The sequence below is a fragment of the Lycorma delicatula genome, chromosome 8 (assembly GCF_047948215.1).
Source record: "Lycorma delicatula isolate Av1 chromosome 8, ASM4794821v1, whole genome shotgun sequence".
NCBI lineage: Eukaryota > Metazoa > Arthropoda > Insecta > Hemiptera > Fulgoridae > Lycorma > Lycorma delicatula.
Window position 1 is genome coordinate 10,237,384 of NC_134462.1, and position 25,563 is coordinate 10,262,946.

The window sequence follows — 25,563 nt, forward strand, 5'->3', positions numbered from 1 at the left end:
CATCAGTGCTACACTAGAGCTCCTTGTGGTACTCTATTGACACAATATGCCCACTTAGCCGCTAATTAGAGCATTTTTTCAGGTGGGGATGAGAATTTACAAAAATATTTTTCTGCAAATATTGTTATTTTTTAACGAATGTGCCTAAGAAAAATATGACCTTTACGCAAAATCTCGAGATACTGGGAGTGACCTTGCTCTACTCCTCTTGACCTTGACCTTTATGTTGACAATTTCAAGTTTGACATTTCCTTAATTCAGCTGTAATTTTACTATACTTACTCTTCATCTTGATAAGACACAAAATATATAATTACCAATAAATATATATATGGTATTTTTTTGTTAATAATTAATTATTATATTAAATAATATTTATATGTATAATTTATTGAACAGTTTTACCATAACAAACTTTTAAAACATATTCTAGTATTTTCTGAACCCTGATACTCGTAGCTTGCGCTATCTGACGAACTATAGTACGTACGAACAAACGTACGTCTGCTGCCGCTTGCTATCGAAGAAGAATAAAAATGACGGTTTCATTTTACGAGGTGAGAAAAGAGTAAAAACATGTGGACGTGCCGATTAATGAATATTTATTAGTGAAAATAGTTTTAATATAAAGAAAAAATGCAAAACAAAGCGGTATTACCGGTTATTATGTTAGTGCATGTTTTTTTAGCGAACGAAAAGTTCATTAACTTTTTTCGTAAAAAGCTTAAACATTTCAGTAAAAGACACTCGTTTGTCTTTCCTTGTGTTTTTCTTCTCTTTTGTGTTTGCATATACCTACGAATTTAAAAGCTTTCAACGATCAGTAATAAGCACAGCCCCGGTTCTAATTTTTAGATATCGATTAGGATAGAGAGTCCTAGTCAGGTTTATGTATCTAAATAAGATTATACGGACATTAAGGCGAAGAAAACCTACAGCCAGAGGTGCACTGGACCCGGAACGCCGTTCTGGTAATGCTTTTTTGGGAGAAATACGTACAAATTATCCTTTCACAAAAAATTTGATTTAATTTATGAAGAGTCTGGCCTACATTTTATTTTAACATTAAGTATTCACCGTTATAATTCTTAATGAAATATATTATCGCTTCCTTAAATTGTGTGTGACAAAGGACACTGCTGTTGCCTAAACATATCCTATAATACTGAACAAACATTGTGAGTTAGCGATCCATTTTTTACGTTTAGCACACCCAAATTTGAGAGGCTAGGACCCAGAGCCATATGAATAAACATAGTTCCAAAAAACATCAGACTGCAAACGATACCCGAACGAGACAAATAAAACTAACCGCTTGGAGGTTGCTAAGTTTTTGTAATTCTATGCAAATGTGGGCGTACCAAGGGTGAACTATTTCAAACAGTTTGAAAACTGATGTTTCAATTATTAAATTTTAAGTTATTGAAATAATCATGAATTAAATGTTTTTGGTGAATAATAAAATTATTGATTTGATTCCTAACCTTCACCTAATTTTTACGTTATTGATATATTATTAAAAAATTATGAGCGGTTAAAAAATATAGTCTTTAATAAAAATCAGACCAACGAAAATGCTCCTTGCATTTGAATATCCGTACGCCAATGGCGAGAAAATAAGTCATTAAAAATCTAATTTTCACGAAAAAAGCTTATCAATATAAAAATTAAAATGAATGTGCATTTTTATTTCCTTGAACGGTGTAATCGCGAAAATTTTCGCTTTTCATATGTCTCTCGCATAACTCAAAAACGATTGGCCGTAGGATGTTGAAATTTTGGATTTAGGACTTGTAACATCTAGTTGTGCACACCCTCCTCCCTTTTGATCGCAATCGACTGAACTAGAAGTGTCCAAAAACCCAAACTCCAAAGAAAGTTGGATTTTGAGATATCTTTTTTATTATTATTATTTTTTTTTTTAATTTAAATATATTGATTTATTAATAATTATTAAAAGTCTGTAAAAAAATGTACAATAACTAATATATAAATTCAATAACAATAAAAAAAATGAAAAATATCAATAGTTATTAATGAAATAAAATTTTATGTACTTTTCATTAAAAAAAAAAAATGTATATATAATTTAATAGGTGTACAAGAAAGTCATGTAGTGTCCACATCAGATTTTTAACCAGCCGCGACTGAGCACCATAACCTTGCAGTCTGTTGTAATACAAAATCAAAGGTTCTTATACTGGAAAATTTACGAAACACAATACTTCGGGTAAAAATAAATCATAAGGAAAACGGACTACGACCAACGAGACAAACAGCGTTCAACCCCTCTCCCAAAGTACACCGATCTCATCAACAATTTTAATTCCACGGAAAGTCATGCGTGCTTTCTTAACCCAGAATGAAAAAAATACATTTATCACCAACTATTTTGTGTTGAGCTGCTAAATCATAGACTGAAAAACGTTTATTGTTTTTTTAATAAAAAGCCAGCAAAGAACAAGCTAAGACTTTTTTTTTAAAGGAAGGTTCTTTTGCCGTTCAAAATTGAATGAAATATGTAAATATCCTAATGTAACGTAAACCGTTCAGCGAGTGGAAGATTGGCGACGACATTAATTTTAGTCATACAGTACAACATCCAACAAATTTTTTGGAATATTTCCAATAATCACGCAGCAGTACTTCAAAATAAATTATCTAATGGAATTTATTTAAATGTATGTATTACATCTAAATATTTTCACTTTTTACTAATCATTCAGTTCGTAAAAAAAAAAAAAAAAAAATCGAATTAAATTTTTTAAATGCAACTAATTTGATTTTGTTAAGTACTTTATATACCTAGAGATTAATTTTTATAAAATAAAATTAACTGAAAAATATTTTACAAACAGCGAGTTTGATTTTGAAACGGTATTAGATAATTATTTTAATTTTTCAAGCAGAAGATTGTGCTCTGAAAATTCCACTTTAATTACAAATATTGATAACAGTCTTTCTAATTTCCAATTGCCCCTTCTTTGTATTTACTTACCAAAGTACACCATTCCGCCATTAACTGGCTGCATCGATATTTTCTTTTTTGCAAATGGAATACATAAATTTTTGTTCCTTCGTTGATACACAGAACGTAATTGTAATAAAATTTTATTAAAATTACGAATATAACCGTAGGCTATTATGTAAACTTTATTTTTATCTAGTGCATAAAGATTTCAATTGTCAATCTCGTGTTTGAATTCATATTACAAGAGAAAATTTTAAAGCTTAAAAATTTGAGTCAATATTATACTGTACGAGAGCTAAAAATTATCTGAATTATTTCATAATCACAATATACGAGTATACCTCAAATGTTTTACATACCAATGAGAGGTTGGTATACATTACTTAGGTCGATAAAAGAATATATCTATATACGAGGGTTATTTTTTTCAAGGTGCGATCGGTCATCCGAATTTCACCTCTTTGCTCACATGAAACGCTGGCTAGGTTTCTTAGATTGTTTTTTAACCAATCATAAGATGAGAGTAACTTATCATTATCAGGCACAAAATTCCAACCAATCGTATTCTTTGTTTTTTACCCAATCATAAGGTGAGGTAATTGTTATCATTATCAGGCCCGAAATTCCAACCAATCGATTTCTTTGTTTTTTAACCAATCATAAGATGAGAGTAATTCTTATCATAAACAAGCACAAAATTCCACCAATCGTTTTCTTTGTTTTTTACCCAATCGTAAGGTGAGCTAATTCTTTTCATTATCAGGCACAAAATTCCAACCAATCGTATTCTTTGTTTTTTAACTAATCATAAGGTGAGGGTACGAGGGTTAAAGGGATTTCCAACGTGGGTTTTCTAATTTTCTCCGTGACAATCGTCGGCCGCACACTGCAGCTGTAACAAAGAAGCTCCTGCAGCGTTTTCGTCGGGAAGTGTTTGATCACTCACCATACAGCCCGGACTTGGCTCCACTCGATTTCCACCTCTTTGCCCATATGATACGCCGGCTAGGAGGACAACATTTTGGCACAGACATCGAGCTGCAGACCGGAGTAGAAACACGGCTGAAAACACAGGCGGCTCCGTTCTATGACGAGGGTATTGGAAAGTTGATATCACGCTACGACAAATGTCTACATCGGAGTGGCGATTATGTAGAGAAATAGCGTAACTATGTAAGTACTTGTTACAAATAAAAATGTTTTATTTTCACTGTGGTTTTAATTTCGTGACCGATCGGACCTTGAAAAAAAAGTAACCCTCGTATATAAAATGAATGTTTGTCTGTCTGTATCTGTCTTATGCCTTCCTAAACTGTTCATCCGATTGCGATGAAACTTTGGTGAGTTGTTGTGTACACGTTCGCAAAGGTTTCTGAATTCGTTTGGACCCGCTAGGTGGCGCTGGGGCGTCGAGATATTTCGAAAAATTGTATTTACGGTTCGATTTGCCTCACATTTAGAATACATGTTACACGGAAAGAATTATCTCTGCAAAAAATGGACCCGCTATATGGCGCTGGGATTGAGATATTTAGAAAAATTATATTTACGGGCCGATTTGGTTCATATTCAGAATATGAATATTAGTTACGCGAAAAGAAATATTTTTGCAGAAACTATACTCGCTAGGTGGCGCCGGTGTCGAGATATTTACGAAACAAACAAATATACAGACTTTTTATTTCTATATATATATATATATAAAATACAATGTTTGTATGTGTGTCCGCTAAAGATCAAAAAACTAATGGACCTATGTACGCACGGGCAAAAGGGAAAACGGGGGAAAAGGGTAAAAAGGAGACTGGTAGAGGGGTATGAGAGAAGGGGGAAATGGAGGGGTTGAAACTGGAAAGGGAAAAGGGGAAGGAGAATAAGTACTAGGTAAAATTTTGTGAAGTTCCGTAATGTTCAGTTTTTTAATATTTTTATCAAATTTTCAATTGTGTTCCTTTAAACTCCCTCTCTCTCTACATATATATATATATATACTCAAATTTAGCAACAGCGAAGCATTGCCGAGTCTGCTAGTTTTCTATAAATATTCTTCCAATAAAATTCAATTATCAACTAAAATAAATTTTCAGAAAATGAATTACGTCGAAAAACCTATTTCTTTGAAGTTTTTCATAGTCATTCGCATGACCGCGTTCATTTACAGACCGTCTGTCTGAAGGGTTTATAATTTAATCGGTCGATACTAACAATAACACTTAACCGTAATTCGTAAATAAAAATTGAAGATGGACTCTGATCGACTGCAAAGAATTAATTTCATCTGTTTATTTCAACAAGAGGGTAATAAAGTGATCGCTACTATCAAATCGACAGATTAATTAAAATTTGGCCGCATTTGTAAGGTCTCTTTTTATTTAATTTATAAATTAGAAAGGTTGTAACTACGTTATTAATGGTATTATATGCGTATGGAACTCATGAACGTTAAAATAATAATGGCCGCTCTTTAATGTTTATTTCCCTAACTGTAAAATTTCCAATTATTTTATCCAGAACAATTATTCGTTCATTTTTGATAACACAAAAGAAACAAACTTGTTCGAAGTAAACAAGTGTCGTCGACCAATCGGAAGATCAATAGTAAAGCTAAAACAGGACGGTTTTTATTCTTCAGAATAGTTATGTTATTTTAAGGTCATCTAATGATTCACGTCCAGTTAGAACAGTTACGGTTACGGCATCTAACATCCAAGAGTACAGTGTTAACAGGTGCTATCTGCGAAACGAAAACACATTATCACAACGGATAGATTACCAGTAAAATTAAAACTTTTGGGGGGGGGGGTGCGTGGACGTACAACAATATTCCAAAACATTTAATGTTTACTTAATCCTGATAACTATTGAAATCCAACAAAACTAGTGTTACAACACACATTTTCATGAAATCTGTTGACAGGAAAGTGGAAGCAAACTGTTTTTACTTGCAACAGCTGCCACTTTCAGCAAAACCAAAGGATAACAAGATGATAATGAAGTAAATATTTTCTTTATCGTTATGCTTTTTTGTCGAACAATTAGTTTAGTAATATTTTATAATTAACAAATAACGGAAAAACGTTTTGACAATATTCTACTAACGATCGCAAGGCCCGAAAATCTGATAATTTTACAACGGTCATTTATTCTAACAAAAGAATATTCCACGGATTCATATACTAAAATTAACCGCGAAAATTTGTTCTGAATTTCCCCCACCCCCCCAATTTTTGTAATTAGCTTTTGCTTTTATTAGTTTTATTTTCAAAGTTCATAATTTACTATTGGCTCGTTTAAAAATAACTGCAGTAGTGTTACAGTACATGAATCGACCTCATACTACGTCATTACAAACAGGATTTTGAATGTGTGTAAAGTTAAATTTTTGTTAACAAAAAAATTATTAACAAAATTATTTTATATTTATTTTACATAATATTTATTATTTTATTTATATTTATTTTTTATAAACGAGTTATAAAAAAACACAATTAAGGATTCTTGTTATCATGTAAGATGATATCAACTATAACTTCAGACAGTAATTAAAAATTACAATAAAACTACACAAATTTATTTGGATCCGCTAAATTTGTAAGGAAATTAATTTTAAGATAAAATGCTATGATAGGAATGCTATGAAGAAAGGAAACGTTAAGTAAAAAATACTTTTTATTATGCGATTAGCGAAGACCTTTCTCATAAATAAGATAAAAAATCTATTAAGACAAAACACTAGAGCAAAATATATGAACTTAAAAATGATAGAATAATGACGGAAAACCGTTTAAGATAAAAAAAGCTCGCGCGGGAAGATATTTCAAAAAAGATTTAAAAAATTGTACGAGTTATAAATCTTGTTCCATAATTATTTTTTAATAACCCAAAATAAAAAATGGCATAAAAACATTTTTCTTCAGATAATTAAGCTTTCCGACAGTGAATGATTGATTAAAATCCACACTAGATCAGAAGTTATGAAAAGATAAGATAAAAAAGACGCGCTAAAATAAGATTAAAATTAGCGTGCTAGAGACGAAAGGTACTACCGAGTTGGGCGTGGCAGCAAATTCCACACCCAACTAATCCCTCTCTTCAAACCTGCGATAATGCGTTGGAATCCGTTTACCGGTTTGTTTTCAGTAGCAGGGAGTCGAGTAAGGTCAATATGTCAACAAGGTTAAAATAGCACGCATTGATCGAATTTTTAACAGGAAAAAGTGAAACTGTTGACAGTAGTACTGTGAATAGATGGGCGTTGACATTTCGCGAATGTGAAGCTGGTAAAGCGACAACCGAGGACGCACCTCGCAGCGGACCACTTTCTGTGAACGACTAGAAACATCGAAAAGAGGTAGACGATTTGCTTCAAAGTGACCGGCGAATCACCTAGCAACGCATCGCCATTCGGTTATCTAAAGATCGAGTAGGCCTATTTTCGAGGAATCGGGTTACCGTAAAATCTGTGCACGATGGGTACCGCGCACGCCGCTACAGAGACTCTCTGCAAGCTGAAGTTTAGCCTATTCCGCATCCGCCATACTCGCCGGATTTGGCTCCGTGCGACTTCTTTCCTCACCTCAAGAGGAATCTCAAAGGTAACCATTACACCACCGACGATGAGGTGAAGGAAGCTGCGGCTACATGGATCCGAGAAAGACCGCCAGAAGTTTTCAGTGATGGAATGCAAAAACTTGTCACACGTTGGGTAAGGTGTATCAGTGTAAACGAGGATTACATTGAAAAATAAATACTGCATTTTGTAGCGAAGGTATTGTACTTTATTCATTTTTTATTTCATTCCAACATCTCTTTTCATTTCCACGCTACGCATATTTATGCAAAATTTATCAGCCGAGCCTCGTATATATGTACGTATGAACTTTAGGCATATGACTTAAAGAAGGAACATAGACGGTAGCTATTCGATATTAAGTTGAAGCGATGAATATAATACACAGTTTCACAACAGAAATGGTAAATATGTTGCTTAACAATTTTGTTATTTCTCCCGGTCTCATGAATGAGTCATGTTCATGAGGAATAGAAGCACCGATCAAGAGTTACATTCTCTGGTGGGATCAATAATGTTCTATAAACTGTCGGTTCATGTGGTAAACATAGCGAAAGTGTAAGACCTGCATTTTGATAAATATTGACGTTTTAATATGTAACAGAATATTAAATTCTGTAAAAAAGTCATCGGGAAAACCTATTACTTCTTACTTTCTATTAAGCCTAACATTGGATGTTTATTAATTTTGAGAACGCTTATGTTACGCTTGAGAATTACATTTTAAGAGCTGGCAAAAGGCATCGTCAGCCTACAACCGTTAAGATTGTCACCTAAAAACACAAATACAGTCGCAAAAACGTTATATATTCCCATAAAATATAAAAAATAAAAGTAAGCTGAATGAATGACTTCCGTTAAAAACAGGCTATTTATTTAAAAACGGAACGTAAAACAGTAATCGGAGGCCGGCTAGATTTGTCTACCGTACGTTCCTATTTCTATCGTATGTTCTATTTTAGTTTAGCATCCTCGCCTTTGGCAACGACACGTCGTACTTAGACAATCGTAACCTCATACTAATGCATCTACAACGATAAAAGGTTAACATCATGGAACGGGAAAGTAATTTTACAGGTAAAATACATTGATTTTCACCGCGCTCATAAGCACAGGTATTCCCGGAACGTGTTTAATTTTATTATAGCATACCTGTGCGATAGAGACACATGCTTAGTGCACTTATAGGGATGCAACTCTTTAATAAGTATAATATAGTTAAATGGCAGTGACATCACTAGATACATTTCAACCTTAAAAAAGGAATATACTCACGATACGTAACTGTTATGAACGAATTTAGCGGGTCAAAACAATCCAATTAATTCAAGTATTTTTTTTTTTTTTAATTACGTTATTAAAAGAAGAATCCAGACATGCATAATTAAAATCCACGCTATTAACGTGACGATATACTTAAATTAATCGACAAATACATCCCACAATTATTATTAGGAATTTTTTCTTCTTTTTTTAATCTACAATGGGATGAAAATGGAATAGTTTTAATCAACAATGTAGCACATAAATGTAATATGTTAATATAATCGATATAGGTTAAAAAATTTTTAAAATCGATGTAATGTTAATATTAAAATTAGTCGATTTAATGTTAATTAAATCGATTAATGTAAAAATGTTTTCTTTTTCCTGTTTAGCCTCCGGTAACTAACGTTTAGATAATACTTCAGAGGATGAATGAGGATGATATGTATGAGTGTAAATGAAATGTAGTCTTGCACATTCTCAGTTCGACCGTTCCTGAGATGTGTGTGGTTAATTGAAACCCAACCACCAAAGAACACCGGTATCCACAATCTAGTAATCAAATCTGTGTAAAAATAACTGGCTTTACTAGGACTTGAACGCTGGAACTCTCGTCTGATTTGGGAAGATGCGTTCACCATTAGACCAACCTGGTGGGTTTAATGAATTATACCTGAATTAGAAAATGTTTATGATACTAAAGCGCACTAAAACTTAACAGATCATAACCTAGGAAAATGAGTAAGACAAGCGTGTTGTCTGTCAGGTACCTTTTTTAATATGCATAATACGATAAAAATTCTCTAGATTTTATCAGGTGTATTTGTACAAGACAATACGCAGTATGATCAACAAATTATTTCAAAATTACAGTACATTATGACAGAATAAGGGATGAAAATGAACGTTATCAAAACTAAAGTAACGAGGATAGGAGATAATAAGTCGATGAATGTTTGTACAAAAGGAGGATTTTGAAAGTAAAACGGATACCTAAGTAACATGTTAACAGAAGATAACAAAAACAACAATAAAATTGCTAAGGAAGAATTTAACAGAAATATTTTATTAAGTAAGTAGCAGTATAATCAACAAATTATTTCAAAATTACAGTACATTATGACAGAATACGGAATGAAAATGAACGTTATCAAAACTAAAGTAACGAGGATAGGAGATAATAAGTCTATGAATGTTTGTACAAAAGGAGGATTTTAAAAGTAAAACGGATACCTAAGTAACATGTTAACAGAAGATAACAAAAACAACAATAAAATTGCTAAGGAAGAATTTAACAGAAATATTTTATTAACTAACGCGTAATGAGAGTTGAAGACTTGTTGAAGCATATGTCTTTATGAATATGAAACGTAGACGCTAAGAGAAAAAGATGGGAGACAATTAAAATGTACGCATGGATGAGACTAAGATTAAATGAACAGAGAAAGTAAAAAATAAGAAATAATGAGTAGAGTGAACAACAATAGATAATTAAGCTGAACAATTTAAAATAGACAAGCAAATTTAACCGATATCTCATGAGACGAGGATTGACTAAAACAGAGAGCTAGAAGAATTAGAAGGCAGTGAAAATAAGAGATACTGCAAAAGAGTAATTCCAGATGTTCTAAAAGGAAGTGAGAAATATTACGATTTTAAAAAATCAGCTAGGAATACAAGAGATGCAGATGGGTATGGTGCAAGAGATAACCAACCGTATTATTATGATTATGTTGGCATAATATTTCAATTTTTATTACATACATGTACCGTAGAATCATTAATACATATTTCCCATCATTACATGGCAACTTTTTAAAAAAGTAACTGTAATTTTTGTCTAAACAAAGACAGGCATATTACAAAAATTGAATAACCTATACTTCTTGTTGTTAAAAGGTAACTTTACGCTAGCTTTTAATTTTATCATTTTAACAATTCACCAACAAAGAGTAATAGTCTAATTAACAGGATTATGAGAATTACACAATATATTGTAACATGAAAATGATAATTAATTATCACTATGCTCTGTTTAAATAAAAATTAACACAATATTTTCCCCTATTGTTCGTTAAACTTCATAAAAATTATTAAAAAGTAATAAATAAAAATCATTTTTAAAAAAAAAATATATATATATATATATATTATATATTATTTTCTAAATTCGTCTTTAAGTATAAACTTTTTCAAATCAGCACCAAATAAAAACTTATTAACCTTTTATTTGGAGCAAACTTCAGAAATTTTCAGAAGAATTGAGTAATATAATTTTTTAGATGTTTTTTATTATTATTATTTTACTTTTTTAAATAAAATTTGGGTAAACAAGCCATAATAATGCCAATTAAAAAGCTGTTAAAATAAATACGGGTAAAAGTGTAAAACCTTGTGTTTTTTGATACTACATAAAAGGATTCTGACAAGAAGATATTAAATAATGATTTTTTTGGGTGAGCTAATGTTAGTCATCGAAGAAGGTTACAGCAATTTAAAAAAATCCTATCTCAGATATTAAAGATAATCAAACGAGTGTGATCCAGCAGACGTGGGCAGAAGTAGATTATCGGCTGGGTGTTTGCAGAGCGACCAGCGAAGCTCATATTAAAACATTCTAAGGTGTGTAAAAAATACTCATTTGATTATTTCTAGTAGTTTCTGGGATACATTTTTTTTTTTTTTTTAATTGCTGCAACCTTTTTGGATGACCTGTACTAACTTGATGAGCGACTATGTACATTTTTAATTTGAAATTTCCCAATTTTCATACGAGATACTTTGAAAATCAATGACTATAAAATAGAACAATTCAATACTAAATAATGAAGGTTGTAAAAAAGAAAAATACAGCAAACTTCCCACATTACTATACAATTTTTCGTTAAAATATTTTTCCACCTACGTAATTTGGAACAAACTTACTACTATAATAACAGATCAACTTTTTATTCGTACTGGTGAACAGTTATCGAAATCTGTTGAATATTTGATCACGAAAGGCTTGTAAATAATCTTATACGCTTTAAATATATATACGGGTTGAAGTTTGTAAATACTATTAGCTTAATGCTCTAAACAGAGGGGAGATTGTAATTCGCCTAGGCGAATAAAAAAGATGTACAATCACTGAGGCACACGAAATCACATGAGCTTGTTATTCGACCGTGTGACCCGATGCGTATTGACTTGTCGACAGTCAGACAAGAAATAGTGAGCTGGTCATCACTTATTTTTAACATGTTTTTTTGATATCGTTATATTTTGTATATAAAGCATAATTTTATGTTTTTATTTTGTATTTTCATTTTATTATTTATTATCATTTTTATAAGTAAAAATACACTAGTTAAAGCAACAACAAAAAATCAAAACTGGTGAAGTAAAAAGATCTCTATTTACAAAAAGTAATTTCAACGATTTTATAAGAAATCAGTAATGTTTAGTCGGTACGTCTAGTTTTATCGAAAGAATTCTTGCGATGTGTTTTTAACTAAGTGATAATTAAAAAAAAAACACCTGCACTTCAGCATTTCCTTATAACGTTTACATAAATATGTGCTTTCTTTTTCCTGTTTAGCCTCCGTTAATTACCGTTCAGGTATTACTTCATGAATGAGAATAATATGTGTATGAGTGTAAACGAAGTGTAGCCTTGTACAGTCTCAGTTCGACCGTTCCTGAGATGCGAGATAAATTGAAACCCAACCGTCAAAGAACACCGGTATCCACGATCTAGTAATCAAATCCGTATAAAAGTAACTGCCTTTACTAGGACTTGAACGTTGGAACTCTCGACTTCCGAATCGGCTGATTTGAGAAGACGCGTTCACCATTAGACCAATCCGGTGGGTTACATAAATGTGTGTTAAAAATATTTTAGTAATCTTCAACTATTTCACTTACTATATAATTAAAATATCAATTTTAAACGCGTATATTTTTTTATAATTGTAAATTTTGTGACTCTGCTACAAACTTTACCGTGCTTGATCCATCCATGCTAGTCAAATTCCTTCTTTTTTTTATTAATGGAATAGGACAGAATAGATTATTCTGTGTAGATCAGAATAAAATAATTTTTTTTAACATTCACACTTTTTTAACAACTTCTTTCATAAAGATAATAGTCAAATTCATCATCAAACTCATCGCAGTCAATTTATAGAAATATTTTATATATGTGTACGCTAGGATTCCGCACTATTACCGGTTTCAATTAAAGTTCATTAATTCTTTTCTTTATCATAATTAATGTAATATTACGTAATATTTACAAAATAAGATATAACGTTGACAGAACTAATTCGACCGGACGATGAAGAAGTAAGTTCAAGGTTAGAAAATTTCACCTTGAAAATTTAGATTATGTAATTTAAAATGCGAAGAATTCAAGGAAATTTTATTATATAATTTCAGTTGATAATTTTCGCATACACATAGCTACACATGCACGCCTAAATATACAGAGATGGAACGACCTGAAAATTTGTTATACAATTCGTACGTGCAACGTATAACTAGGAAAATACTTTTCTCGATCGGCGGAATCGATTGAAAACGATACATCAGAGAAGAGCAGGCAAAAAATTTCCGGTTTTGTTAAGGAAAATAAGTATTAAAGAAAGAAAAGATATAACCTAATATTTATAAACTTTGTATTACTTTATGGTCACAACAACCACAGCATTACCGCGAAGAAAATGCGAAATGTTTGCGGCATTGTAGACTACTTCCATTAGAAATGACCTTTGAAATCAAAAGAAAGTGGGTTTAAACTAGCGCTTATCATTTACACTTTAAATCGATGAAAGAAAGTACCCAAATACCGAGGATTTCAGAGTAAATCGTTTTATTACAAAACACTACACTTTCATAAGAAAATTCTTGTTTTTACAATGAAAATACATTTAACTATTTTACAACTTAAAAATCCCCCATGACATCCAAGCATTTTTTTAATCGGGAGACAAATTTAATGATCCTTTCGCGGAAAAACTCTGCCGTCTATTCTTTGAACCCGTCAATGACAATTTAGTAGACGTTATACAATAGTCTACACCCTCAAAAGTTCTTTTGATTTCTGGAAAAGATATAAATTACCCGGCTACAAATCGGGACTGTACAAAACACGGTCAAATACATCCCGTAAAAACTTTTGTTTACTGCTCTACGAACTGGTGAATAATGTAAGAATGCCCGAATCGTGAAGCATTCACAGACTCTTGGACAACAAGTTATGTCGACAGTTCTGTAACTTTTACTAAAACTTGGTTTAAATTAGCCTTTCTTTTTATAACTTAACCTTAATTTTTATTAAGTTTCGTTTAATTTTACCTTTCTTTTATTTTTTTGTTTACACACAAAGATTACACTGGTCACCATGATTTTTGTCTCACAAGTACCAATAGTTGTACAATGCAGTTTTTTATCCTGTTTTCAAATATGTATTGGGAATTTCTCCATCAGCCACAGTTTTTTGATTTTAATTTTTTTAAATACTTTAAAATGGTTTTTTGTCCATTATCAAGTAAAAGCTCCTAGAACATTGTAAATATGATGGAACAAAATGAGCAACTCAAAGGGTAGCGTTGCTACTGTTGTGCAGATTCAGATGTGTATAGACACGTACAAATGTGATCTAGTGTAGCACACATTCATCAGAACGATGCGAGTTGTGAGATAGTAGTGAACCAGTAAACACGTCGTTATGAGTGCTTTGTGTGTCTGAATTATTGTGTATTACATATTTACAACTTTATTTCTTTTAATCCAATGAGAATTAAAATTTTGTTAGTTACAAAATGCATAGAGTTTGTTTAAATCATCGTAACAATTTTTGTTATGGATATGGTGAAATGATGCTCAGGTCCCAAAGGCGAAACATTACTCCATTAGTAAAAAAGTGTTATGAACTTTATTTTGGATGTAAAGTTAGGGACCAAACAAGGACTTGGGCCCCACATATCTGTTGTTTATCGTGTACTAAGCTTCTCATTGCATGGAAAAATGGCACACACCACATACCATTTGCTATCCCTATGATTTGGAGAGAACCCAAAGATCACTCTTCTGACTGTTATTCCTGTTTAACAAACATTGAAAGGATTATATCAAAATCAAAACATACAGTGGTGTACCCTAACTTGTAATCAGCAATGAGATCAGTTCCATACTGCGAAGAATTGCCCATACCAAATCCTCTAGAACATGTGACATTAGATGAAGAGAACTCAGAGTCTGACGGAAGTAAGGAAGCAAAAGAAACAGATTCTGGTGACACAACTTTTGACCAAAGCAGTTCATCTGAGCCTCATTTACTGACTAGAAAATCTTAATGACCTCATATGAGATTTAAAGTTATCCCAAAAACTGTCTGAAATGCTTGCTTCCTGGCTAAAAGTATGGAATCTTCTTCAGAAGAATACAAAGGTATGTATTTATTGTAATCATCATTTTGAATTTAAACTATTTTTCTGAGAAAATGGCTTAGTGTTTTGTAATAACATTTCTTCTCTTATGGAGACATTTTGTAACGAACATAACCCAACAGAATGGTGCTTGTTCATTGATTCCTCTAAAGTTAGTTTTAAAGCTGTGCTGCATACTGCCAATAAATTCCCATCAGTACCTGTAGTTCACTCTGCTAGTATGAAAGAAACATATGAAAATTTTAAATTTACATTGGAAAAGTTTCTATATGCTAGTGTATGAATGGAATATTTATGGTGATTAGAAGGTAATTACACTTATTCTTGGTGCAAAAAGTACCACTGCTTTTTATGTGAATGGGGTAGTAGGGACAGAAAAAACATTTCATTAGAAAAGAATGGCCTAAACACGAATCACTCATTTCTGAACACAAAAATGTGAAACATGACTCGTTGCATAATCCTGAAAATATGTATCTACCTCCGTTACATATCAAACTAGGATTAATGAAGAATTTTGTCAAGGCTATGCACAATAACCTGGGTTCATGTACTTAAAACAGAAGTTCCCTAAAATTAGTGATGCAAAAATTAAAGAAGGAATATTTGTGGGTCCACAAATACGATCACTAATGCACAATTCAAGGTTTAAGGAAATATTGAATCTACTGGAGAAAGCGGCTTGGCAAGCATACAAAAATGTTACTCAGAGTTTTCTTGGAAAATTGAAAGGCAGAAAATTACTGTGATGTCAACAATCTTGTAATATTTTATAAAAACATGTCCTTACAAGTACACTTCCTGCACTTGTACCTAGATTTCTTCTCGGAAAATCTTGGCGCAGTGAGCGATGAGCACGGGGGAACACTTTCATCAGGTGATTTCAGCTACAGAAAGAGGTATAAGGTAAATGGAATCCTAATATGCAGCCCAATTATTGTTGGATCATAAAGAGGGATGCTCCACAGATGAAATGTAGCAGAAAATTGTCATTTTGTACTTTCTAGGCGAGTCAAATGTTTGAATGTTGTGTAGTTAAGAATGCAGAAAGTATTAAAATGTTTGAAAATATAAATTCCTGTCTCTTGGAAACCTTGTGTGATGGGGAAAAACTGTTATCATTTGAATTCAGCAGAAAAAATACTATCAGAATCACATATTTTTCTTCCAGAGACAAAAAAAAATTGTACTTTGTTCCCTAGTTTTATCTACGCTTCTGATAATAAATCAGAAGAATGCCTTTTTCAAGGCAATAGTAGGGGGAAATGATGAGAACGGGCATCGAGGAAAGATATGTTAATATTATTAAGGAAATGCACAGAGATTATAAATGTAGAGTAAGAACACCATACGGTAACAATGGATGGCTTTACAAAAGAAATGGTCTTAAACAAGTATTTTAATCACCAGCATTGTCTAATGTAGGGATGGAAGAAATGAACCAACAGGTAAAAGAAAGAGTGGGAGAAAAAGATAAGAAAATAATGTTTGCTGATTACATAAAGATATGGGATGATAAAGTTGAGGATGTACAGATGATCCACTTAGATATTTGGAGGGAAGTAATGAATAACTGTGGACTAAAAATCAGTAGGGAGAAGTGAGGTGATGCATTGGAAAAGATAAGAGGATGGACCAAGATTTGTACTGGATGAAAATTTAGACATTAATATCAAAATGGCTGTAAAAGGGAGGAAATAACAGAGTGTGAAACATCTGTTATGGAACAGGAAGATACCAGAAAGAGCAAAAATTATGGAAGATGACAGAAAGGACTAGGTAACAGGCTGCTGAGATGAAGTTATTATGGGCAATAAAAGGTAAAACAAAAAGTGAAAGAGTGAGAAATTCAGACATAAGGAATGATTTGGGATTGGAGAATATGCGAGAAGAGTAAAAATATGAGTTAGCAATGGTATGATACGTAAAAAAAGGATGAATGGAGAGAGACTACCAATCAGAATGGAAGGGCTTTTAATAAATGGAAAAAGGCCCAGAGGATGACTCAGAGTGATGGAGGGATAGAATTGAGGAGTGTGGAAAATTGGATACAATTGGCAGCAGGTGGAAGAAGAGATGGTAGGAAGATAGACAAAGATGGATAAGTTTAGTGAACACCCAGACCCGGCGATAAGTGGAATGGAATTAGGATATGTATGTACGTACTCAAGTGCTAGAAGGTAATTAAGACAAGTTAAGATAAGTTCCAGACTAGGTTGTACCCCATAGAGAACTAGTGTTATTAATACATGCAGATGACTTTTATTTTAAAAATTCACATTCTGCGGTTTATGAATACGTTCCAGCTACCCTGCAAAATGCAGTACTAGCTTCAGCTTATGAAACCTAATACATCTCAAGGAATAGAAAATTAAATTTGTTGAACTGGATGTAGTACAGACTGTTCATGAAAGTAGAATATTGAATTTTATACTAACAAAATTAATGATTACAAATTTATTCATGAAATTGGTTTGCATCAGCAGTGTTCACTTAAAATATTATATTTTCCCATAAAATACAGTTATGTTTATTATATCATTATTCACAATTATAAAAGGAAACAATAATTACATGATGATAATGATGATGATGATAGTGATCAATTGGAGGATTTAATGTCATCTTTGTTTTGGTGGGCTTGGGATGTTGAAGAACAAAAATATAATTAATTTGTGAAGAAGTGAGTAACCTCTCCATTACTGACTATACACAATATGCCTAGAATGATATATTATTATTGTATACGGCAACCATTTTTGGGAGTGATGTATATCTTAAGTCAAATCCTAACAAACATTACTATTATAGTATTATACAGGTATCTTCCGATATTTTTTTCCATATGCAGAAAGTAACAATTTTTCGTTTTTACTAACATTATGCCTACTTTTCTGGAGTAAGAAAGGATTTTTATTGTTGTATGTCCTTATTGATACTGACTGGTTACAGAGAATTTGATGTAAAAATTCAACAAATAAAAGAGAATGCCATTCATAATTGGTATTTGAATTTGAACATTAATTTGGTGTTTGAATTTGAGTCTGAAAGACGCATACATAACCACTCTACTCCACATATATGGAAAAGTAATAACTGTGATAACAGTTTTGTTGAAATGTGAAAATATTAAATTATATACTGAAGAGGTTTCGTAACCATTTAACGTGTAGTATGAAACACCGTTAAAAAAAAAAAATTATCTTTAATCCCACTAAAGAATGAGGTAATATAAATAACTCAAAAAGAATAATTTTCATGAAACTTGAATTTGATTCCACATTGTTAGGAACTTTTATATGTTTTAAAGATAATAACAAGTTTTTTGATTGAAGGGGACGGCATGCGACTTACCATGAGATAGAGGCATCCTTAGGAATATCAAAGACTGCAGTACATTTGATTTTGCACGAACATTTAGCTATGAAGATTTTGCACGATATAGATCATCGGGAACCTACATCATGTCCCCGATAGATTCTGCATAATTTGACTGAAGCTCAAAAACAGGTTCATGCCAATCAATGTAAGGAAATAGTCAAAAAATTCAACCGAGGAAATGCAAAATACATATACAATATCATAAAAGGAGACAAAACTTGGATATTTTCTTACGAGCCGGAAACTAAGCAACAATCAACTGTTTAAAAATGTTAATTTGTTATTAATTTGTGAAACTAATAGCTCCAATATAAATGAAGAGAATAATAATTATATCTTTATTACATGTAATTATGGTAAGATATTCTTCAAAAAAGTAAATATTCAGAACAATAATAAATTATTTTTATTGCAAATATACAAAAGAATAAAAAAAACCAAATTGTTCCACAATACATAAAATAAGATATTCTAGTTATACATTTTCCTTAACCATTAACATATTACTGAATAATTATGTAAACTGAAATCGAATCAAAAAGAACCAAAGGCAGGAAGCTGCAAATTAAATACGCCCACCAAGTTGTGCAACACTAGTTTAAACTGACTTATGGCAGAAAAATCATCACTGAATTCTTTATTCATGAAATGCATACAAGTAATTGAAACATTAAAACAGTTTATTAAAATAAATATACTAAACATCCATTGAAATTGTGAAGCACAAAATGACTAAATTATTTTTTAGTCTTATTATTATTAAATAAGAAGAAAAATTATAAAAATAATTAGACTACCACACAGAAAAATAAAAAATAAATTTTGCTTTTCTTTCACTACGTATTACCTCCACTTGCTTATTTATTAATCCTTTACTCAATTACTAAACTAAATAGACACATATATTTGCTTTTATATAGTTTATACATTAAATACACAAACATATAAATTGTTAGTTCTCACTGGATCAAACCAGAATTAGTAACAGAAATACTATAGATGAACGTAAGTATTAAGGAATACCTAATTCAATGAATATAAAATGCATTACAAATAACAAATAAATAAATTGCAATATACGACAACGATGTCAATTATTATTATTTTAAGACGTCACTGTGCATCTTATACAGTCACTAGAGATGTACAACAAATACTTCTGACCTTCTATTTATTTCAGTTAAATTTCTACTCTTTCCTTTAAATAAACTTCATATTTAATATTTTCTTTATGTTATAAAGAATTATATATAGCCTGGTCTTAATGATATTCAACATATTTTCACCCAAAATTACAAATAATATAAAAAAATTGAGCTAAAATAACACTAGATATTGCCACATTCCAGACAGCCATGGTTCAAAGTCACAGTTATTTAATGTTGTTTCTGTACAGGTCTCTTTTTATGGCAATATTGAAACAAAATTTAAAATAAGAAATTTAAACAACTAAGGGGTGGGGGTATGGATTCCCTCCAAGAAAACATTTTTAAACATAATTGGATAGTATTAATACAAATTCTTATACATAAAGAGGTCTTGCAGTGAAAATGTCACAAAAATCTGCTTTGTTTCTCACTACTCCAAACTGACTCTTTGAATACACATTCCACCAGACAATTTTTTTTTTGGGGTTGTACTTACAAAAAAGATGACCTTGTTTACTGAATATAACTGGAAATTAATGGGAAAATTAGAAAACACTCAAGACTTAACTTTACTCTGAAGTACAACCCAAAAAAAATTTGGAAATGGAAGAACTTAGGAAAGATACATAAAAGCATATCTTGATAAAAACATGAAAAGAAACATTTTGGTTCCCACAACTGGAAATTTTCCTGCTGTATCCTTCCACATATATAGGTATTTTTTTTCTTTTTTTAACCACAGAAGTTTTGAAGTGTTGCATGTGGGAATGTGGCAATGGAATTTTGTAGCGATGAAAAATGCCATACCTAACCAGAATTTGAACCTGGCACCCTTGGATTAAAGGCATTACACCATTCCACCAAAGAAATCAGCGAGATTTAATGAAAAATGTTTTTCCTATCTCATTAAAAACTGATGGCAATTCATTTGAGTAACTGTTGGGTACCCAAGGAACAGAGTGATATATGCAGATGATGTAGCATTATTAATCATTAATAAACTAATAAAGAAAATTTGCAAAACAGATGAAAATGGTGAGTGCAATAACAGGAGTTGAGAGAAATATAGGTTAATCTTAGCAAATGCAAATTATGTAAATAAAAAATGACAATGGCTGGGAAAGCAAAAGAAGAGATAACAAAATATGTAATCTGAGTTCCATAATAACATCAGATGTTAGATTAAATAAGAAGGAGAAGAATCATAAGGGAGCAGAGTCAAATCAAGTTTTATTTCATTTGAGAAAGATAGATCATAATCAAAATACGAGAAAGTCTATAAAACAATTTATATGCCTACAATTCTGTATGGAGTTGAGAACACATAGAGGCCAAGGAGAGGAGTAGATTAAGCAGCAAAGTGAGATATCTAAGAAATATAAGAAGAAATAATATTATCAGAGAATTAAAGCAGATTCAGTATTAGACCATTCAGAAAGAAATGGCTTTGAGTTAGTATGGGCACCTGGTGGTGGTGGGTGAATACCTTCAGAGGGGTGGGGAGAAGGGATAACAACTTTAGGAATGTTAGAATGACTCAGAACTGGATTTTAAGTGGCTGTAAGAACTTAATAATAATTATTAATAAAGGTACAGGAAAAAAAGAAAAATTAAAAATAACACAATCATTTCATACAGTCACAATTAAACATGACAAAAAAATTGAACGGGCTTTATTTCATTAATACTGTACTACTGAAATCAACTGGTATGACAAACAATGAAAACAAATGATATTTTGCACTATAGTTACAACTACAGTGTTTTCAGTAAACAAATAAATAAACCTAAGTTTTTAAGTAATTATATTATTATAATTATATTATTTTCTTTTATGTAAGCTTTTAAAACATTTAAGTCTAGAAGAAATTAAATCTGTAACTGGAAAACTGCAAATCACAAGATACAACTGTGATGCTAAAAATCTTCATGTGTATAATTATTTGATTATTTAAACAGTTTCTATCAACTAAAATAACTTTACAAAAAATTTAATATATATATATATATATATATATATATATATATATATATATATATATGATTCAATATGAGCCACTCAAGTACAGAAAATAAAATGACACTCACCTTATTTTTTCAAATGATTCCTACAACAGTACTTTCGCGGTAATCTACATCTTCAGTTGTAGATTTTTTTTAAAGTGCTTTTTTACATATTAAACATAAAAATTAAAATAAAATGTTAAAAATATTAAAATTATTTAAAAAAGTTATTATTTATACATATAAAATTTATGAAATCAATTAAAAATAAAATAATGTAAAATAAAAACATACTAAATGTATATAACCAGCCAATACTGTAGTACTGTAATATTGAATAGTGCTGGCTGGCCATATACATGCAGTATGTTTTTATTTTACTTTATTATTATTTTTAACTTTTCATTTTAATTTTTATGTTTAATATGTAAATTTACACAAAGTATTTTACAAAAAAAAAAAAAAACAAAAACAAAAAAACATATCTATACTGAAGATGCAGGTTCCTGCAAAAGTACTTTTGTAGGAATCATATGAAAAAATAAGGTGAGTGTCATTTCATTTTATTTATTTTCTGTACTTGGGTGGATATCACATTGAATCATACATATTTGAGTTATTAGTAAAGAGGTGATATAGATCTTGAAATGATCGATTTTAGAAAGGACCATATTTTAATTAGAAGTACAAAATGTAATTAAATTACGTCATGATGAGTTTATTTCTACCCACATATTTTGGACTAGTTTCCTATCTACTAAAATTCATGACTTCGTTGTCTATAACTGAGTATCACTCAAAACTATACTTCTTAGCAGATTTGTAACATATACAAACCAGTCTAAAAAACCTTAAAAACTTTATGTAGAATATATTTAATATAAAAAATATCCTAAATTTCAAGAAATATGTGTCTGGATTCTAAACAAATATTTATATTTTTGATTTAATTGTCATACTTTTGTGTAATTTATGTAGTTCATATATGTGCGAGAAGAGAAAGTTAATGCTTGCCGTAATAAGCAAGACATCATCAGTTTGAAACCTGATCATATCAGCTGAATTATAACTCAAAAGATCCTCAATATTGTCGCCCGACCACCTTCTCTTGTTGGATTCTAATTAACAACACATCCTAAAAGCCTGACAACCTTTAGCTTATGTGTAATAAGCTAAAGGTTCACATACTACGTGAACAACAGAACAACACTAGGTATACAGAAATTTACAGAAAATTATAAAAATCAATTTTGGCATTTCCTGCTATAAATGAATTATAGAATATTTGTGGATACGATTAGAATGTTTAGAGAAAATAAAACAAAGAAATTTTAGGCTCATTTTCAAATCATTGTATTGATTTGATTTCTAATACCTGATGACTACAACTCTACAACTCTGATGACTATAGTTTTGTTTACTGAACCTCCATAAAGCGGCATCTTATTTTGAACACTAAAATGGTTTCTACTGAAACTTTAATAATGAAAAAAAACATAAAAAGACCTGACAGTTAACACTGAACTATACTGTTATTTTTTAAATGACTTTATTAGCTTTTCACTTAATTGAACCACACTGTGAAGGCAGGTTAGCTCATTTAATTCTAATGAGCCCTTAAATGATGATGAAACATCTAAGATCATCCTAAAACTGACCATAATGCTGAATATAGCATGGAGGATCTAGATTTAAGAAATTAGTAGTGCTGAAAGGTTAGCAAATTTAGTTAAACAATTAAAACTGGCCAAAGAGGTTCTTTCATCCTCAAACAATGTATGTTATTTATATTACTACAATTTACCAATTAGGTAGATGCCAGAAAATTAATCAGAAAGTTAAAAGATTTAATATGTAGATAACAGTAAACAAAACTCAAATGGACATTGTTAATTTAAAAAGACCCTGTCAACCCTTTTTAAAATAGTTTTTAAACTTATAAACAAAGAATGTTTAGGGAAGATATAAACTGATTACATACAACAAAGATTTCTATTACAAACCAAAGTAAAAACAAAACAGAACTCTGAAAAGAGAGATTTTAATGAAAATAGAATCAATATAACTAACATAAAGTTAGTAAGTAAGTATTCAAATAAGGATGACTAAAGAAATAAAACTTACAGTTGAATGCCTCCAGTAATGGATGAGGGCATGAATGTCAGCTGATGGCGCATAAAGTAAGAAATCTCGCCATTCATTAAAACTAATTTCAAGACTTCCATCTTGATCCATTCTGAAAACAAAAATAAAGACCGTTTTATTATTATTATGATACACTTTATATGTGTTTAACATGTGGATGCGCGCGCTCACACACACACACACACACACACACACAACATATGAAACAAAATATAAAAACATTACATTTCCCTTTAAGTCATATGAATGGTATAAGTATTTTTTTAAATAAATTTTTATTACCTGTATAAATTTTTTACATTTGTATATATACATATACAGTTAAAAAACATTTATAAAGAGATATCCCTGAAATATGCAGAGAAACTTTGGGAGTAGATTCCTCATATCATAAAAATAAATAACATTCCTATAACAATAGTATAGAAACAATTAGTTTTCAGTATCCACTTTGTATTTTTGCAGTATAAACTGGTACCTTAAAAATGGATACAGGTTATTTTAATAAAATTCAGTAATACATAGACAATCTCAATGAAAAAAATTTGTAAATTTTTGTTAAAAAATCTCAAAATAGGAACCATATCTTTTATAGCATAATATCTCTTGTAACTATGTTTTTTAACTGTTTGTTTTGTTCTTAAACTGTATTAGAAGAAAATCTTAAGTATTTTATTATGAATGAAAAGACATCTCATTGTTTGAATGCAATTAAAAAAACAGAATTATGGGAGAAACAATTGGGAGTGAATGTTTGACCATTTTTCATCTGCCCCACTAAGAAACAATTAGTAACACTAGAAAATATTATAAATATTGGATTAAGAATACAAGTTATTAATTTAGAACACTGCATTGTTGATGTACACAATCCTTTACGATATGACATTCCTTGGATGCTATGCACTTGGAACCATCAGAATATAACATCCAAGGAATACTGTAAATTCACACTCAATCACAGTTTTCAAATCAATAACATGTTAACAAAAATTGTTATAAAGTATATTTCACATAGCTATTATTTAGTTACAAAATAATATAATTTAAAATTTTCTTCTCTTTAACATTTTATTTCTAAATGACTAAATTTCTTCAAATTTGTACGTTAAAATGTTTTTGAAAAACTGGAAATAACAATTATTCAAGAAAGTGATTTCCAATGTAACTTTTGTTTTTGCAATCAAATGGTCAAACTTAAGAAAAAAGTTATTGATATAGGCAACAAATTAGCTATTTTGGGTCTTATATTATTTTGACAAAACCAACTGGAGGATTATAATTTAATGAATCTTTTAAACTGGATATATTTCATACGTTTTAAAATTCACAAAAACAATATTAAAGTGACAAAATCACAAAGAATAAATGAGAAAGAAAGTAAGTAGCGATTACAATCTTTTGTTAAAATTATATTACCTTTAAATTCTACAAATTTTGTAATTTGTATTAGCAAGCAGTTATTAGTATTTTATATATTTTTTTATGATTAATTTAACACACAAATTCAAGGTTTGTTAATTGGAATACGATATGAAATATTTACAGCATATGAAAACACCACAATGTGATTGGAATTTTAACCCAGAACATTTTAAAATTAAATCAAACCCTATATAGTACATGTATCTTCCTATAAAATATCAT

General features: G+C 30.7%; 1 protein-coding gene across 1 annotated transcript in view; it reads right to left on the bottom strand.

The window, feature by feature from the left end:
- SCaMC (Short Calcium-binding Mitochondrial Carrier) overlaps positions 1 to 25,563 on the bottom strand; it is a 200,064-nt gene that overhangs the window by 103,210 nt on the left and 71,291 nt on the right. The window contains exon 4 of the mRNA XM_075374084.1: positions 23,896 to 24,007. Within this exon, the coding sequence (XP_075230199.1) occupies positions 23,896 to 24,007 (112 nt within the window). The remainder of the gene's footprint in view (positions 1 to 23,895; positions 24,008 to 25,563) is intronic.